Below are 18,560 nucleotides of genomic sequence, written 5' to 3' on the forward strand. Positions count from 1 at the left end.
TTATCCAAAGGACACTCAGGAGAGATCAGCAGTGGGGGCAACAGTGGTGGACGTCTCTGGGGAGGTGATAATCTGAGGCTCTTCTCATCTCCAGCTTTCTAACCACGATTGACACCAGATTGGAGGCGATTGTAGAGTGAATCGCAAACCGCTGCTCTGCGTGCTGACCACTGCACCCCCATCCCGTAAGCATCACCCCTCACCGTTCACAAAACCCAAGGTCCACTTTATTAGCATCCTTGCACACTGATTAACTGGTCCTCACAGCAGCCCTGAGATGCAGGTTGGTGCTGGCCCTCCTGTTTTTCAGGGAGAGGATAGGACACCCCTTGGCATCCCATCACGGTCACCCAGCAGCTGGGTTGACGACTCTTCCCAGGAAAAGTAGGCTGTGGGTGGTCACCTCCCAAAGGAGCACCAGGAAAGGCCGGTTGAAATGGGCATGTGGGGCCGAGGTCGCGTTCAGAGACTGGGGCTGGGAGAGGAAGCCGGAGGCCGCGCCTGCCTCGGTTCCCCGCTCACTCATGTCCATTGCTGCTTTGTGTGACACCTAGAAGGAAAGAAAAGGGGCAGACACAGCATCAGGTCAGGGTGCTTTGAGGGGGCCAATGCCACCTCTTGCGGCACTAGGGAGATGGAGGCGGAGTCACCCTCTTCAAGCCCCACCTTCCCAGGAGGCAGCTCCAGCCTTTATTTTGATGGGGAGACAGATGGGCCTGAGCTGGGCTGGGCTGAGGGCTACCTGAGCATGCACCAGGCTGCAAACACCCAACAGTGACTTTTAGGAACATTTCCCAAGCACCTGGGTGCATGTGGCACAGCCCTGAGTGCCATTTTCTGCTATGAGCTGCATTTGCCCTCTCTAGGCCTCAGTTTTCTCATCTTTAAAATGTCTTGCTTAGCCTAAGTCAATGGTTTTCAAAATGAGCTCAGCTAAACCAGGTTGTCTGATGCGCTGAGCCCTCTACTGGCCTCTGTGAAAAGAATTCTTATTTTAAAAAAACCTCATTTTCACACAACTCCTTAAGAAGGATTCTGAGGCTTTAAATAAAATAAAATTGAAAACCTTTGGTCTTGACAATCTCTTTCATTTCCAAAAAGGTCTATGAAGAGATAAATCTAACATCTAAGGTCACTGTGGAAGAAATTCTATAAAAGGCTAAATTATTTCTTTTCATCCTTGTTCACCTTCTCCACAGTGGATGCATGTGCGCGCACACACATACACACACACACACACACACACACATACAAGACCACGTCCTTGTTCCTTGGTTTCACATTCCAAATCTCAGCTGGTCTTCCCCAAATCAAAGACAGTAAACTTTCCTTACAAAATTTCTAATAAAGGCTCAACTGAAAATGCCTCTATCTTAGGAAGATAACAGAAGAACAGTGAAGGGTATTTTTTTTCTTCCCCTCTATGGAAAATTGCATTATTCTTCTCAAATATGAACTCTCCTTCCCTGTAGGATGTCATCAGCCCTCACCCATGCCCTGTGGCCTGCAGTGCCTCCTGCAGGAGAGCACAAGCCTATGGCATTGATGGCGGTCTTGACTGTGGGACTTGACTTAGCCAATGGCATGTGAGTGGCCTTGACAGAGGCTGGGGTGAGGAGACTTGTTAAGAGACATTGCACATTTTCTCTGCTTTTTTTTCCCACTGCTATGAGAATGACATTTCCCAAATAGAAGCTTCTCCTTTAACCTACATTCTAGATAGAAGAAGATGGGAGAAGTAGATCTGTAGCCAGATGGTAGAGATACACCTCTAGAGACATGTCACATGGACAGGTAATAAATCTCTGTGATGATAAGGTACTGAGATTTGTGGATGGTTTGTTACTGCAGCAAAGCTGATGGATATACTTCTTGTTCATGCCCTCTACTCTCTACAGCTATAACAGAGGCAGGCAGGGTCTCGCTGCCTGCCCATGGAGGAGGTTTGAGGGATAAAAACAAGGCTAGTCCCACAGCTGGGGAAATTCTGGCTCCATGGATGCGTATGTACTCTATTCAAGACTGCATTCCTTCTTTGAAGAACACAGACGTCTAGAAGAAAGGAGAGTGGAAAGGGAGCTGCCCATGAAAAGAAGGCTTAAAGATTGTGATATTAAAGAACCAGAATAGAAAAAAGGGGCAAATGCTCCTTATGTCAAAGGAGAAAAAACACCCCCCTCCCCACTGGCCAACACATGCATCCACGTTCACCACCTTACCCTGGAGATAGTTCTGTTGAGCTGCCCAGTGATTCCGGAGAAGTCAGCTTCTAAGTTGAACAAGTCAGTGAGACCAATACGGGGAAGTATCTCTTCCAGGTTATATGTTCCAGAGATGGAAAACCTTGGCAAATGCAAATCCAACAAGCTGGGGAGAGAATCAGACGGAGAAGCGCTGCTGTCTTGTTATCCGTGCTGCTCTTGCCCTATCTGTGGGAAGCCTGAGGTTTGGGAGGGAGATGTGCTTCCCAGAGTGGGGGTACCAGTCTTCTCGTGACACTACCTGCTATGCCAGGACATTCCATGGCCCAGAGCCTCCATCTCTTTAGACCTCATAGAGTGTCTGTGTCTGGATCTGAGAAGACTCCTGGCACAGCCATAGGTCTTCATCTTTGTCACATTTCTGGAGGGCTTTCTAGGTGCCAGACATTGAATTAGGTTTCTAAGGCTTCACTGATCAAAGCCATGTAGTAAGCGTGGAAGTTAAATACTGTTAACATTGTCCCACCTCCATATTCGATTCATCAGCAAGTTCTGTTGGTTCAGTTTCTGAACTGTATCCTAAATCCATCTACTGGCAATCCCCTAAGAGAAGCTACACCATCTCTCACCTGTCTGCACTTCAGGGGATATTGACGATCTGATGACAGATCATGCGTGTACAGTGAGGGCGCAACTCTTTCAATAACTCTTCCTCCTGCTACCGTCATGCCTTTGCCATCAGATTGCCGTATTTCTTGTGTTACGTTCACAAGTTTCTTTTAACCCAGAGAAAATGTGTCCCTTTCTTCCTGGGATTATTCTTTTCTGAAATTATTGTCTGCCACCTGCAAGCTTGGTTAGTTAATAACCATCTTGGAAACTCCTTCCTGAAATGAATTCAGATTAGAGGTGCTAATGCAGGTTAGAGTATTTTTACTGGTTTCACTCCTGGGCCAATATGAAAGTACAGAGGTCTAATTGAAGTGAGAGATAGTTGGACGTCTGGGATCGAATGGTGAAAAAAGGAAACAAATCTGGACAACAGAAAACAGGGCTTACTTGGTATAATTTTTTCACAGGTAGAACTTGGAGGGCAGGCCCCACCGTGGAGGGGGTTTTGAGTACAGTCTAGCTGAAGGGGGTCTGGCAGAGAGCCCAACACAGTGTAGGTGTTCAATCGGTATAAATGAAGAAATGGAGTTACCAGGAAGCATGATGCTCCTGGGCCCACTAGCCTTTCTCACAGCCGAATGGAGGGAAACCTGGCAGCCTGAGCTTTCTACGTCTGAAAGCCCATTCGGTTGCTGCCATGATATTGTAACTCTCTGGCACAAGAAATGTTAGCAGGGAGCATCAGAGGTTTAGAAAAATAACTTGCGTTGGTTCTGATTTTGGAAGGTCAAAGTTGGAGGTCAAAACAGATCCTTCCTAAGGGAAAACCTACTGGTCTAGAAGATTCTATAGTACTATTCTATACTCCTGTGGTGGGAGAAGGGGCCGTTCACTGCAAGGGAGCTTGAGAATATGGGACTGGAATCAGAAACTGACCACAGCTCTGTAGATTCACAGAAAACAGGAATAATACTTTAAATCCTGGCTTCTGTTCTTGACCTGTATCTCTTTTATTTGGTACTTGAATCTCTACCCAAACACAAAACACCCTTTCTCTATCCTTGATACCTCAATGTCATTGGGGTGTTTAGAGAAGGCTCCTGTGGGCATGAAGGTGACTGATGCCTACCAGGTGGTGATGGTAGATTAAAGATAGCCATCAAGAGCTTTAGTCTAGGACTTCCCTGGTGGCGCAGTGGTTAAGAATCCACCTGCCAATGCAGGAGACACAGGTTTGAGCCCTGGTCCGGGAAGATCTCACATGCTGCGGAGCAACTGAGCCCGTGTGCCACAACTACTGAGCCTGCGTTCTAGAGCTTGCAAGCCACAACTACTGAGCCCACGTGCTGCAGCAACTGAAGCCTGCGTGCTCTAGGGCCCATGCTGTGCAATGAGAGAAGCCACTGAAATGAGAAGCCCATGCACTGCAATGAAGAGTAGCCTCTGCTCACCACAACTAGAGAAAGCTGGCATGCAGCAATGAAGACCCAACACAGCTATAAATAAATAAATAAATAAATAAATAAATAAATAAATAAATAAATAAAAAGTTTAGTCTATACGCTACTCCCCCGCCCCTCACCTTGAATCTGGTGGGTTCTGTGAATACTCTGACCAATAGAATATGGCAGAAATGACACTGGCTAATTTCCAGGCCCAGGCCTTAAGGGAGCAGGAGCCTTCACTTCCTGGTTTTTAGAATGCTCCTTCTTAGAACCATGAACTGTCATATAACAATATCAACTGTGCTGAGCTTCTGTGCAGAAGCCCAAGCTAGCCTCGTGGAGATGCTGCACGGAGACAGAGAGAGAGAAAGAGGTGTGTGCTCAGCCCTTAGCTAAGCCAGCTGGCCAGCCTGGCCTCTAGACATCCGAGTGGAGCAGTCGTCAATGCTCCAGCCCTGGCCACCGTGTGACTCCATCCTTGAGAGCCCCATGTGAGAACCACCCAGCTGAACCCAGCCCACCCACAGAATTGAGAGATACACCAGATAGGTTTCTTTTTCCCCACGTCATTCCGTTTTGGGGTGGCTTGTTATCCAGCAAAAGGTAACAAGAACTTGAGGACTGATTTTATCCCAGAGTGCCCCATAAAGGAAGATGTGCTTCAAGAATGGGCTAGCTGGAGTATGTGCTTTAGGGAAACCAGAAAAGGCTAGAACCACCGTGAGAAAACCAGAACCCAAAAAGCAAGTGAGATGGAAGGAGGTAGGTAGAGATTCCCCCAAGCCGGCAATTGGCATTTTGATTTTTACAATGCTCTTCTTGGTATTTACTTTCTTTAGGAAATGTTTTAATTAAAAAAGAGGCACTCTTAAGAAATACCCACTGTTCTGTGGGGGTCATAATTATTTGTAATAATTGTCATTGATCTGATGTGTTGCCTACATTTACCTACCTTCTGGCAGCAAATTATTATTTGGAGAAAAAGAGAAGAGGAAAGGCAGAAAGATGTCTGAGAAGGGATAAGAATGATGAACGCCTGTGAGCATTTCTCCTGCACTCTCATATTCTACATATATTAACTCAAGTAATCCTCCAACCAGCCCAATGTGGTGGTTATTATGGCCCCATTTTACATTTGAGGAAATCTGAGGCTCAAAGGACCAAGAATTGCCCAAGATCACACCGTTGGTTAACTGGCAGGGCAGTGAGCCAAAGCAGGCCTTAGGGTCTTGTCATTGGAGTTGATCAGGACCTGCTCGAGTTCTTGAACAAAGTTGACCAGAGTCCTTCCGCTCTGGCACTTACCTGGGGAGGAGGAACCGATCCCATTTCCTCAGGGTCTCTGGCTGCAGAGCGGCCTCCACCTGTGCCATCTTCCCCGGGTCAGGGAGGATCAGCAGGGCCAGGGCATTTCCGCTGTATTCCAGCTGGAGGACGGTGCAGGCCACCTCCTGGTCGTATAGGAACCTGTGCATTTCCTTTTGGTGCATCATGGGGATGCGGAGGGAGGTCCTCTCATCCACAAAGAAGCTCTCTTGCTTCTGGGTCTGGTAGCGATGGAAAGGATGTTTCCACTTGGCTTAGGACACAAACCCCACAAAACCATGAGAGCATACTCTAAGCGAACAAGCCTGGGGGATTATACACTAAACCACACTGGTAGGGATGCAGAATCTGTCACAGTCCTATGTACGTGTGTAGTAGCTTCTCTCTTTCTACTTATAATGTCCACCCACAACCACCTCCTGACTTGACCTCCTGAAAGCACCAATCTTGATGACAGGGGGAGGGACTGGCTCATCCTGTCCCTCATGGCCACCCCCAATCAATGACCAAGTATTGCTGATTCTGTCTCCAAAGTCACAACTTTATTTGAGGCCACCGTCTTACTTTGAACCATTTCACGAACCTAACTTGTCTCTGTTTTACCCTTACTCTCCTCCAAATCATTTTTCAGATTGTGGCCAGACTGAACTTTCTAAAACAGGTATGATCGTGTCACTACATCTTAGGATTCTGGGATCCTAAGGTAAAGTCTAGGGTCTCCACATAGCCCCTGATTAGCTTTTTATTGCAACTCTCAGCACTCCAACCTAGTCATTCCTCTACTGTGTTCTATGTTCCAGTCCAACTAAATTTGTTTGTTTCTTGAAAATGGAATGGTAATTCTTTTCCATGGACCTTTGCACATACTGTGTTTTCAACCTGAACCCTCTTCCATTCACTTCTCCCACAGCCTCTTTGCCAGAGTCAGTTCAACTCATCCTGTATGTCTCAACTTAGATGCATTCTCTTCCAGGAAGCCTTCCCTCATTCCCTGAGTCTGGAAAGCTGTATCTTTCAAGAGCTTCAGGGCATCCATACCTACCCAAGTAGAGCATCACTTTCCCACTAAGTTGTAATTGTGTTTTTTACTTATTGACAACTCACATGGGACTGTGGCTACACAAGAGTGGGAAAACTCTATCTTATTCATAGATTTCCCCCAAAGGCTAGCAAAGTCCTTATGATGTAGTCAGTACTTAATGTATGTTTTTGAATGAATGAATGAATAACATTCCTAGGCCTTAAACATGAGACCAAAGTTTAACTTGAAATCATTCATTCAGTAAACATTTAAAACATCCTTGACCCTGTGTCAGACTCTGGAGAATCAAAGATAATTCAGACTCACACCCACGGGTGTGAAGGATACCCAGCAACCGTGGGATAGTGGTTGCCTCTGGGGAGGGATGGAGGGAGGCAAATGGGACCAGGGAAAGTTTAAAAAGGAATTGAACTGTATCTGCAATATTACATTTAAGTAAAAGTAAAAATCTGAAATGAATGGCAAAATGTTAATATTTGTTAATTCTTAATGGGGGAGTGCATGGTGGTTTTTATATCATTCTCTGCATATTTCTGCAGGCTTGAAATAGGCAATATTATAAAAAATAAAATGTTTCTCAAAAAATGAATTATTAATAGAAAAGTGAAATTGAGTATAAATTGTACTAAAAAATCAGGATAAAAGTAGAATAGAAAAAACATGGCAAAAGAAATCAAATATTGATAAATTAAGAAGTAGTCATATAAGGGACTTCCCTGGTGGCTAAGTGGTTAAGAATCTGCCTGCCAATGCAGGGGACATGGGCTCTATCCCTGGTCTGGGAAGATCCCATATACCACGGTGCACCACAACTACTGAGCCTGCACTCTAGAGCCTGCAAGTCACAACTATTGAGCCTATGAGCCACAAATACTGAAGCCTGAGCACTGTGCTCTGCAGCAAGGGAAGCCACCACAATGAGAAGCCCACGTACCACAACAAAGAGCAGTCCCTGCTCGCTGCAACAAGAGAAAGCCCATGCACAGCAACAAAGACCCAATGCAGCCAATAAGTAAATAAATATTTAAGAAAAAAATAAGTCGTCATGTAAGACCATTATTTAAATATACGGAGGTAACTTCCAGAAGAAAAGGCTGGAGACTTCTAGATAGGTGCCTTTTAGGGACAGGGCAGGAGATGGAGGAGCCCAAGCCAGCCCTCACCTTTGAAGAAGATGTAATTCAAGAAAACCATGAGCGTGTCTTGGGCGAACTCCTCCAGGCAGTCCACAACCTGCCCGTACGTTTGCTTTCTCACGTAGTCGTTGATCTGACCCCTAGTTGTATTGGAGTCTGTGAAGTTGGCAGAAAAAGCAAAAGCCCGATACAGCTCCCTGATGTTGTCCAAAAAGTGCTGCTGAGGCTTCAGCTGCTTGTCCAGGAATAGGGAGTTGCCCACTTTCAGTTCAAGTTTGGGGCTGGGCAGGTCAAGGGTGTGGATGAGGCTCTGGAAGCCCCGGTGGATGTCAGCTTCTGGGATCTCCGTGAGGTTGAAGCCAAGGCCCTCCAGGATCTGAGCGGGGGTGTCCGCTTGAGCCCCCAGAGAGAGCAGGGCCAGGGTGCTGGAGATGCTCACCGGGGAGAAGAAGATGTTTCCTGGAGTTTCTGCTGCCAGCTGCTTATACAGACGGAAAGCAAAGTTGGTAATGGTGGGTGTGATTTTGTGGTAGGCAGGGAGGGGCTCTGAGAGCTGACCACGGCGGGCTTCAGGCACCCCCAGGCTCTTATCTCCATGGGCAGAAAAGGGCTGACAGTGGACAGAGGCCAGGATCTCCGCTCCCAGCAGCCACAACCACGCTGGCCCCATCCTCTGAAAGCAAGATGGTGAACATGTCATTCTTCTTCTTAATGGCACCCCACATTTACACAGCAAATCTCCCATCCAAACCGGTCCCACAGAGACACAGGCAGGGCACTGTAGAGGGTGAGGTGGGGGTGAGCCAGCGGGCCCCAGGCACTTTCCCCCAGGCTCCAGCCAGAGCAGCAGCCCCCTGCCTGCTTTACATATTGATTTGTCTATAAGATTTTGTTGATTTTTCTGGACTATAAAAAAGAAACAAAAAATTTTCATGGTCTTTTCTCCCTGCATCAATCTTTCCTCCTTCCTTCCTTCCTTCCTTCCTTCCTTCCTTCCTTCCTTCCTTCCTTCCTTCTCTCCTTCCTTCCTTTTCTTTTTTTCTTTCTCTTTTACAATCATTCTTCCAATCATTCATTAACTTTTAACGTCTGGGGTGACCCTCAGTACTACAGAACAAATGGTCAGGACACTGTGACATGAGAGATGCCTCCCCTGCACCTACGTGTGGCCATTAGGTAGAATCTTGCCAACTGGAGGGGAGAGGATAATGTGAGGTACGCCTGGGCCAGGGTCACCCAGAAGGAGGAGTGCCCTCCACTCTTCTGATCTCCATTAGCTGGAGTGTGGATGTGATGATCAGCCTTGGGGACCTTGTGGGTGGGGGCAGCTCATGAGGATGAGGGGTGGCAAAGCCGCAAGATGGGTGGAAACTGAGGGTGGGAGAGAGACGAGAGAGATCAACTCTGTCTCCATCAAACTTATCTCAATTACCTCTTGTCACGTGCAGGGGCTGAAACCTGTATCTTCATTGATGGAGAGGTTAAGGAAAGATATCTGTTAAATTATTTCCCCCACCCCACAGATTCAGATGTTGAAGTCCTAATACCCAGTAGGTCAGAATGTAATCTTATTTGGAAATAGGGTCATAGAGATGTAATTAATTAATATGAGGATGATATGGGCCCTAATCTAATATGACTGGTGTTTTTATAAGAGGGGGAAATTGGACACACACACACAGGGAGAACGAGATGTAAAGATGAAAGCAGAGATCAATCACCATGATGCTTCTACAAGCCAAGGAACGTCAAAGATGGCCAGCAAACCCCCAGAAGCAAAGAGAGAGGCCTGGAACAGACTCTCCCCCAGAGCCTCAAAAGGAACCAGCCCTGCCGACACCTTGATCTTGGACTCCTAGTCCTCAGAACTGTGAGAATCAGTTTCTGTAGTTTAAGCTGGGCAGAGTTTGTTACGGCAGCCTGAGGAAACAAATACAATATAGCTCCTGCGCTTTAAGTTATAAAATGCACCGGAAGAGCCTTTGTGCTACCCCTAGGGGGTCAAAGTGCTTCAGGGTTGGGAGTGAAGCTCCAGCTCGAGGTGAAGCTGCAGTATAGACAATGCTTGTCACACACACATCCCCACGTGCACACCGAGCACACACACAGACTCCCATCCCCCGCTTTGCTGTCCTCCATTAGGAGTCTTGTCCCCTTTCTCCGCTCAAAACGGACCCTTCCTTTGTCCCATGCTGCAGCGACTGCCCACAGCTAACCACCCCATCCTTGTTGTTCATCTGATCTTATAAATTTTGTGTCTTAATCAGCACCTTTAATACCTTTCTCCCAAAGCAATGATCTCTGGGCCACTTACATATTTTTGTAGATGATTTATAGCGCCTGGTGCCCTAAATACCCGACCAAACCCCCAGGGCCAGTTATTGGGAGGGACGAATGGAGCCTCGTTATCGGTTATGTTGAAACAGGTTTGCTGGTCAAAGTACTTCAGGCAAATTCCCAACGCCACGTCCTACCCCCTCCAGGACAGTTTGGTGTAGGCCCGTTTAGTTTCTGTTCATATTGGGAAGGAGAACAAAATAAAAATTGGTCTGTTCCTGGAAAAATCAGAAATACAGCTGTAATAAAACTATTCCCGATTTATTCTTTTTATCCCAATGAATTCACCACCATTTTCTACTTACCCCACCCCCAGGATACCCAGACTTCAGAGGATCTGTTTCCCAGAGGACTGAATTGTAAGTCCAGCGGCCTGGGTTTGAATCAAGGCTCTGCAGTTAAATCACTGGGTTATCACTGTGTGTAAAGGAAGCTCTCTGAACTGTAGTGTGTTATTTGCAAAACGCAAATGACAATGCCTACCTTCTAGGGGTGGGTTGCTCATGGATTATAAAATGTAATATAATGTATAAAGCACCTGGCACATAGGAAGTGTGCAGTGTTAATTTTCACTCCTTTCTACTGAGGCTGGATGTAGTTACACCCAATTTATTCCTTTTCCAGAAAGATCTCAGAGGAAAATTCAGAACTCCATGAATGAATTATATTATCCCTCTTCATTGTTTCTTTTGTGATGGGGATATTAGCTACATTGTATCACTGGTTTCCAGCCAGATTTGTTCTCAAATGCAGGGGGAGGGATGGGTGGGAAGAGGGGATGGTATTTTGCATCATCTCAAAGTCTGGAGAAGGAGGAGCTACCATTAGCATAGTGGGAGCAAGTAAGTTCTGGAAATGCCAGAATAGTCACAGGCAAAGAAGAATGGTCCATCCCACATGCTAGCAGCGCCCCAGTGTAGAAAAACTCACTTCATGTCTTTTCATTGAATCCTTATGAGAACCTGAAGACCTTGCTAATATTATCCCAGTTGTACCCATGGGGAAACCGAGCCTCAGGGCCGAGACAAACACATGCTAAGTGACAGAAGCATGGTTCAGGTTCCAGACCAGGCCCCTGAAACGTCACTTTTTCATAGAACAGAGTTTCAGGTAAAGTTGCTACAACGATGTTATCATTTTGCTTTGGGTTGTATAGTTCCATTTTCTTATCTAATTTCGAGAAATACTGGGAGTTTCTTCCTCAAAAAATTTAAAGGCCAAGTTATTCATAAAATGTGATTTAAAACCTGAAGTTCCTACTTCAAGGCTTAGAAGGAGTTCATCATCGCGTTTTTCCTTTAGGGGACTCAGTTCTCCCATTTACGCTGCCAGAGTGAGAGAGAGAGAGAGAGAGAGAAAGTGCACTGCCACCCCCGCCTTCATCTCAGACACAAGCGTGGTACTCACAGCAAGGTCCCTCGGCTGGGGGCCCTGGGTCTTCAGCACTGCACTGCCTCCTACCCACAGGAAAAGTGTTTGAAGATCATGACAGCCGAGTCAATATTTGTCAGGTCAATTCCTGGAACCGGTATGAAGACAGGAAATGACCTTTTCTTCAAAGTTTTCGTCCTATTGGCCTGTCCTACAAAGTGAATTGTGATTCTGGGCCCAGCTCGGTTTGAGGATGTTGTCATATTGATGGTGATGGCAGAGGGTCGTGATGCAGTGGTTACTGATCCGTTCCTGGTGTTTTGTGTGTTCCAGGCAGTTTTCTTTTTCTTTCTTTCTTTCTCTTTCTTTCTTTCTTTCTTTCTTTCTTTCTTTCTTTCTTTCTTTCTTTCTTTCTTTCTTTCTTCTTTTTCTTTCTTTTTCTTTCTTTCTTTCTGTCTTTCTTTTCTTTCTTTCTTTTTCTTTCTTTCTTTCTTTCTTCTCTTTTTCTTTCCTCCTTCCTTCCTTCCTTTCTTTCTTTTTTTTTCTTTCTTTCTTTCTTTCTGTCTTTCTTTTCTTTCTTTCTTTCTTTCTTTCTTTCTTTCTTTCTTTCTTTCTTTCTTTCTCTTTTTCTTTCTTTCTTTCTTTCTTTCTTTCTTTCTTTCTTTCTTTCTTTCTTTCTTTCTTTCTTTCTTTCTTTCTTTCTTTCTTCCTTCCTTCCTTCCTTCCTTCCTTCCTTCCTTCCTTCCTTCCTTCCTTCCTTTCTTCTTTCTTTCTTTTTTATAGACTTTTTTTAAAGAAATTTTATTGAGATACAGTTAACATACAATAAACTGCATAACTTTAGAGTGTACAATTTGGTATTTTTTTTCTTATGAGTAATGTATATATGGCAATACCAATCTCCCAATTCATCCCCCCGCAACCCTCCCTGCTTGGTGTCCATATGCTTGTTCTCTACATCTGTGTCTCTATTTCTTCCTTGCAAACCAGTTGATTTGTACCATTTTTCTACATATGTGTTAATATACACATTCTAGGGATAAACCTCACTTGATCATGGTGTATGATACTTTTAATGTGTTGTTGGGTTCTGTTGGCTAGTACTTTGTCGAGGATTTTTGCATCTAAATTCATCAGTGATATTGGTCTGTAATTTTCTTTTTTTGTAGTATCTCTGTCTGGTTTTGGGATCAGGGTGATGGTGGCCTCATAAAATGAGTTTGGGAATGCTCCTTCCTCTGCAATTTTTTGGAAGAGTTTCTGAAGGATGGGTGTTAGCTATTCTCTAAATGTTTGATAAAATTCACCTGGGCATCCATCTGGTCCTGGACTTTTGTTTGTTGGGAGATTTTTAATCACAGTTTCAATTTCATTACTTGTGATTGGTCTGTTCATATTTTCTATGTCTTCCTGATTCAGTCTTGGAAGCTTATACCTTTCTAAGAACCTGTCTACTTCATCCAGCTTGTCCATTTTATTGGCATATAGTTGCTTGTAGTAGTCTCTTAGGGTGCTTTTTATTTCTGTGGTGTCCATTGTAACTTCTCCTGTTTCATTTCTAATTTTATTGATTTGAGTCCTCTCCCTGCTTTTCTTGATAAGTCTTGCTAGAGGTTTATCGATTTTATTTATCTTCTCAAAGAACCAGCTTTTAGTTTTATTGATCTTTGCTATTGTTTTCTTTGTTTCTATTTCATTTATTTCTGCTCTGATCTTTATGATTTCTCTCTGTCTACTAACTTTGGATTTTGTTTGCTCTTCTTTCTCTAGTTTCTTTGCTGTAAGGTTAGACTGTTTATTTGGGATGTTTCTTGTTTCCTGAGGTAGCATTGTATTGCTATAAACTTCCCTCTTAGAACTGCCCTTGCTGCATCCCATAGGTTTTGGATCATTGTGTTTTCATTGTCATTTGTCTCTAGGTATTTTTTGATTTCCTCTTTGATTTCTTCAGTGATCTCTTGGTTATTTAGTAGCATATTTTTAGCCTCCATGTGTTTGTGATTTTTATGTTTTTTTTTTTTCCTGTAACTGATTTCTAATCTCATAGCGTTGTGGTCAGAAAAGATGCTTGATATGATTTCAATTTTCTTAAATTTACCAAGGCTTAATTTGTGACCCAAAATGTGATCTGTCCTGGAGAATGTTCCATGTGCACTTGAGAAGAAAGTGTAATCTGCTGTTTTTGGATGTAATGTTCTATAGATATCTATTAAATCAACCTGACTTAAGTGTCATTTAAAGCTTGTGTGTCCTTATTAATTTTCTATCTGGATGATCTGTCTATTGGTGTAAGTGGAGTGTTAAAGTCCCCCACTATGATTGTGTTACTGTCGATTTCCTCTTTCATAGTTGTTAGCATTTGCCTTATGTATTGAGGTGCTCCTATATTGGGTGCATATATATTTATAATTGTTATCTCTCCTTCCTGGATTGATCCCTTCATCTTTATGTAATGTCCTTTCTTGTCTCTTGTGACATTTTTATTTTAAAGTCTGTTGTATCTGATATGAGTAATACTACTCCAGCTTTCTTTTGATTTCCACTTGCATGGAATATCTTTTTCCATCCCCTCACTTTCAGTCTGTATGTGTCCCTAGGTCTGAAGTGGGTCTCTTGGAGACAGCATATATATGGGTCTTGTTTTTGTATCCATTCAGCCAGTCTGTGTCTTTTGGTTGGAGCATTTAGTCCATTTACATTCAAGGTAATTATTGGTATGTGTGTTCCTATTACCATTTTCTTAATTGTTTTGTTTTTGTTTTTGTAGGTCCTTTTCTTCTCTTATGTTTCCCACTTAGAGAAGCTCCTTTAGCATTTGTTGTAGGGCTGGTTTAATGGTGCTGAATTCTCTTAGCTGTTGCTTGTCTGTAAAACTTTTGATTTCTCCATCGAATCTGAATGAGATTCTTGCTGGGTAGAGTATTCTTGGTTGTAGGTTCTTCCCTTTCATTACTTGAAATATATCATGCCACTCCCTTCTGGTTTTCAGAGTTTCTGCTGAGAAATCAGCTGTTAACCTGATGGGAGTTCCCTTGTATATTACTTGTCATATTTCCCTTGTTGCTTTTAATAACTATTCTCTGTCTTTAATTTTTGTCAATTTGACTACTATATGTCTTGGCGTGTTTCTCCTTGGTTTTATCCTGCCTGGGACTCTCTGTGCTTCCTGGACTTGGGTGGCTATTTCCTTTCCCATGTTAGGGAAGTTTTCAACTATAATCTCTTCCAATATTTTCTTGGGTCCTTTCTCTCTCTCTTCTCCTTCTGGGACCCCTATAATGCGAATGTTGGTGTGTTTAACGTTGTCCCAGAGGCCTCTTAGGCTGTCTTCAGTTCTATTCATTCTTTTCTCCTTATTCTTTTCCACATCAGTGATTTTCAGCATTCTGTCTTCCAGGTCACTAATTCGCCCTTCTGCCTCAGTTAATCTGTTATTGGTTCCTTCTAGTGTATTTTTCATTTCATTGTGTTGCATATCTCTGTTTGTTTGTTCTTTAATTCTTCTAGGTCTTTTTTAAGCTTTGCTTGCAACTTTTTGATCTTTGCATCCAGTCTTTTTTCAAAGTCCTGGATCATCTTCACCATCGTTATTCTGAATTCTTTTTCTGGAAGAGTTCCTATCTCCCCTTCAATTAGTTGTTTTTCTGGGTCTTTATCTTGCCCCTTCATCTGGTACAAAGTCCTCTGCCTTTTCATTTTCTCTATCTCTCTGTGGCTGTGGTTTTGAGTTCCACAGAATGAAATACTGCTGATACTGCTTAATACTACTGTCTGCCCTCTTGTGGAGGAAGCTATCTAAGAGGCTTGTGTGTGCTTCCTGATGGGAGGCACTGATGGTGGGTTGGGCTGGGTGGGCAGAGCTCAGTGACACTTTAATCTGCTTGTCTGCCAATGGGTGGGGCTGTGTTCCCACTTTGTTTGTTGTTTGGCTGAGGTTACCCAACACTGGAGCTCACAGGCTCTTTGGTGGGGCTAATGGTGGACTCTGGGAGGGCTCACACCAATAAGCACTTCCCAGAACTCCTGCCGCCAGTGTCCCTGTCTCCTCAGTGAGCCATAGCCATCCCCCACCTCTGCAAGTGACTCTCCAACACCAGCAGGTAGGTCTGGTTCAGTCTCCTATGAGGTCACTGCTCCTTCCCCCTGGGTCCTGGTGAACACACTATTTCTGTGTGCCCTCCAAGATTGGAGTCCCTGTTTCCCTCAGTCTTGTGGAGGTCCTGCAATCAAACCCCCTGGCTTTCAAAGTCTGATTCTCTGGGGATTCCTCTTCCCATTGCCAGCCCCTCAGGTTGGGAAGCCTGACATGGGGCTCAGAACCCTCACTTTAGTGGGTGGACTTCTGTGGTATAACTGTTCTCCAGTTTGTGAGTCACCCACCCAGTATATATGGGATTTGATTTTAATGTGATTGCACCCCTCCTACCATCTCATTGCAGCTTCACCTTTGTCTCTGGATGTGGGGTGTCTTTTTTGGTGAGTTCCAGTGTCTTTCTGTCAATGATTGTTCAGCAGTTAGTTGTAATTCCAGTGCTCTTGCAAGAGGGAGTGAGCGCACATCCTCCTACTCCGCCATCTTGAACCAGCTCCTCAGGCAGTTTTCTTTATGAATCACTCTCACAATAGGAATGTGAGATGTTAACTAAACTTATTGTGGTGATCATTTCACAATATCTATAAATCAAAACATCATGCTGTATGCATTTAACTGATACAGTGATGGATGTCAATGATTTCTCAATAAAACTGGAAAAAAGAGAAAGCGAGAGGCATGATCCTTTCTGCTTTACAGATGGGAAGCTGAGGACTAGTGAGGTCAATAACTCATTTGCTCGCTAAATGGGTGGTGGGACCGTCCTCAGAAGACAGATCTGAAGCCTCAGCTGAAGCCTTCACTGCAACACGAAACCACTGAAGTATTTTACTGATACTTTAAATAAATATGATCCATCTACAGGAAAAAAAAAAAGCCTGTAAGGAAATGCAGAAAATAGAGCAAAATCTTCTCTCCTGCCATATCAAAAGTCCCATAAAGTGGAATCACTGACTTTTTTTACCCAAGATCTAGAAACAAGCCTGGGGCTAAATGAATATTTTTTTAATGAGTGAGCCTTTTGGTGATGGAATTGGGTGACTTTCATATTCTTTGTAGACTTTGGCTTCTCTTAATTTCTCATAAAGAGCATGTATTTTTTTATAATAAAAACAATAAAACATTGTCAAAAAGTAGAATTATTTAATTGTATATGTAAAGCAAAATAAAAGCTCGTCCAGGTTGGTACAGTAGTTCCAGTCAAGAGACACTTTTAAAACATAAAGGCTCGCAGAGTACTGAATCTGATTCTCTGATGGGGTGGGGCTGAAGGTGCCTCTGACCTGTCTTGCGTGTGAAAGCCTCAGGTGGGGAGTAGAAGGTACTCACAGTAAGACCCAGCTGGTGTGTGCTGGAAAGGTGAAGCCCAAGGACATTTTAGCCAGACTTTGAAGGGGTCTGCTACACCCACTGATGTTGGAGACCCTACCCCTGGCTCTAGAACAGTGCTTAGAACTTTCTGGGTGTTTTATAAAGACACATTTGCAGTATGAATAAACAAGAGAATTGAAGTATATGGCCAGAGTTCCTTTTTCACCTAAGAGGCATCCAGTTCACTCTTGGCTTGCACATAAATTACTTGGCTGTTTACAATTATCTGTCACACACTAGAGAAGAAGAAACAACCCCGGGAGACTCATATTTTTGGAATCTATCACAGACTCTGTCACAGTAGAGCCCCCCTCACAGAGCTGTGGTGGGAATGAAATGTTTGTACATGGGCAATGTCGATGCAGTGCTTGGCCCAGAGCAAGGGGGAGAGAGAGAAAGAGAGAGAGAGAGAGGTTTTAAGGAATTGGTTCTCTCATGTGATTATGGAGGATGGCAAGTCCAAAATCTGCATAGTAGCCAATCAGGCTGGAGACCCAAGAAGAGTGGACATTGTAGGTCAAGTCTGAAGGTTGCCTGCTGGTAGAATTCCTTCTTGCTCAGGGGAGGTCAATCTTTGTTCTACTGAGGCCTTCAACTGATTGGATGAGGCCCATCTACATTATGGAGGGCAGTCTGCTTTACCCAAAGTCCACCAATTTAAATGTTTATCATCTCCCCAAACACCCTCACCAAAACACGCAGAAGAATGTTTGACCACATATGTGGGCACTGTGTGGCCCAGCTAAATTGACACGTAAAATTAACCATCGCACACGTCACGTGTTGGTAGGGAAGAGGATTGAGCACCACATCCTTGGGTTGCTTGGTTTCCTTCCTGGAGTGCAAACCTTTGACCTTGGTGCACAGACACCTGACTTGTATGTCCAATCTCAAGAGTCAATAGGCAGGAAAACGTGCCCTTACACACATGAAAGTAAACGCCTCTCACCATCAACTTTGGAATCGTGCCAGCTCATTGCTGCAATCATAAAAAAGCCTACCCTGGCATCTATCTAGTGAAGGCGCCACATGTTGTGGCACCAAAGTTTGTGAGATGGCACAGCTCACCGTGAGTTTGGGCAGATGGGCTTGGTTAAGTCTGCAGAGTTGAGCCGGGTGCCTACTGCTTCTCAGTCATTTCCCGGGCTTTTACTTACCTGTGCCAATAATCTTCTTGTTTCATGGGTCACTGCCTACCTCCCTTTAGCGTGAGGGACCCTGGACCCTCAATATCCTCCATGGACACCCTCTACTAAATGGAGCCAGGCCCTCAACACCCTCCACGTACACATTCCATCTCTGCTTCTGCCGTGGATGTGCTCAGTTTTGAGCCATGCGCAAGCATGGATCTTCAGGCCTTCCGCCCTCTGGTTATGCTGCTGACCTACTTCCTCCACATTTTCTAGAACAATCCACCTCACTGGTCCTCTCTCAAGTTAGCTCCTTTACTGAGCTACTCCTCCAAGCTGCTTTTGCAGCCCATCCTCAGGCCTCTCCTTTTTTGGAGCTTGGGTTATAAGTGGTGATGCAAATGGCAAGCTCTTTTCTTGGGTGTTTGAGCATCCTTGTTAAAGGGGTGAAAGTTCTAGCCCTGAAGTGACTCCTCTGGTAGTGGATGGGGTTCCT

The 18,560-nt window shown here is 44.3% G+C and overlaps 1 protein-coding gene across 1 annotated transcript; it reads right to left on the minus strand.

The window, feature by feature from the left end:
• Positions 1–205: 205 nt before the first annotated feature.
• Positions 206–11,659, minus strand: SERPINA11 (serpin family A member 11). The gene is made up of 5 exons (XM_057732733.1): positions 11,507–11,659; positions 7,790–8,435; positions 5,564–5,837; positions 2,220–2,367; positions 206–550 (listed from the first exon to the last, which is right to left on the minus strand). Exons 2-5 carry the CDS (start codon positions 8,430–8,432, stop codon positions 347–349), a joined length of 1,269 nt encoding a protein of 422 aa, XP_057588716.1. The 5' UTR covers positions 8,433–8,435; positions 11,507–11,659; the 3' UTR covers positions 206–346.
• Between the last annotated feature and the right edge of the window lie 6,901 nt (positions 11,660–18,560).

The sequence above is a fragment of the Hippopotamus amphibius genome, chromosome 4, assembly GCF_030028045.1.
Source record: "Hippopotamus amphibius kiboko isolate mHipAmp2 chromosome 4, mHipAmp2.hap2, whole genome shotgun sequence".
In the NCBI taxonomy this organism is placed as follows: Eukaryota; Metazoa; Chordata; class Mammalia; order Artiodactyla; family Hippopotamidae; genus Hippopotamus; species Hippopotamus amphibius.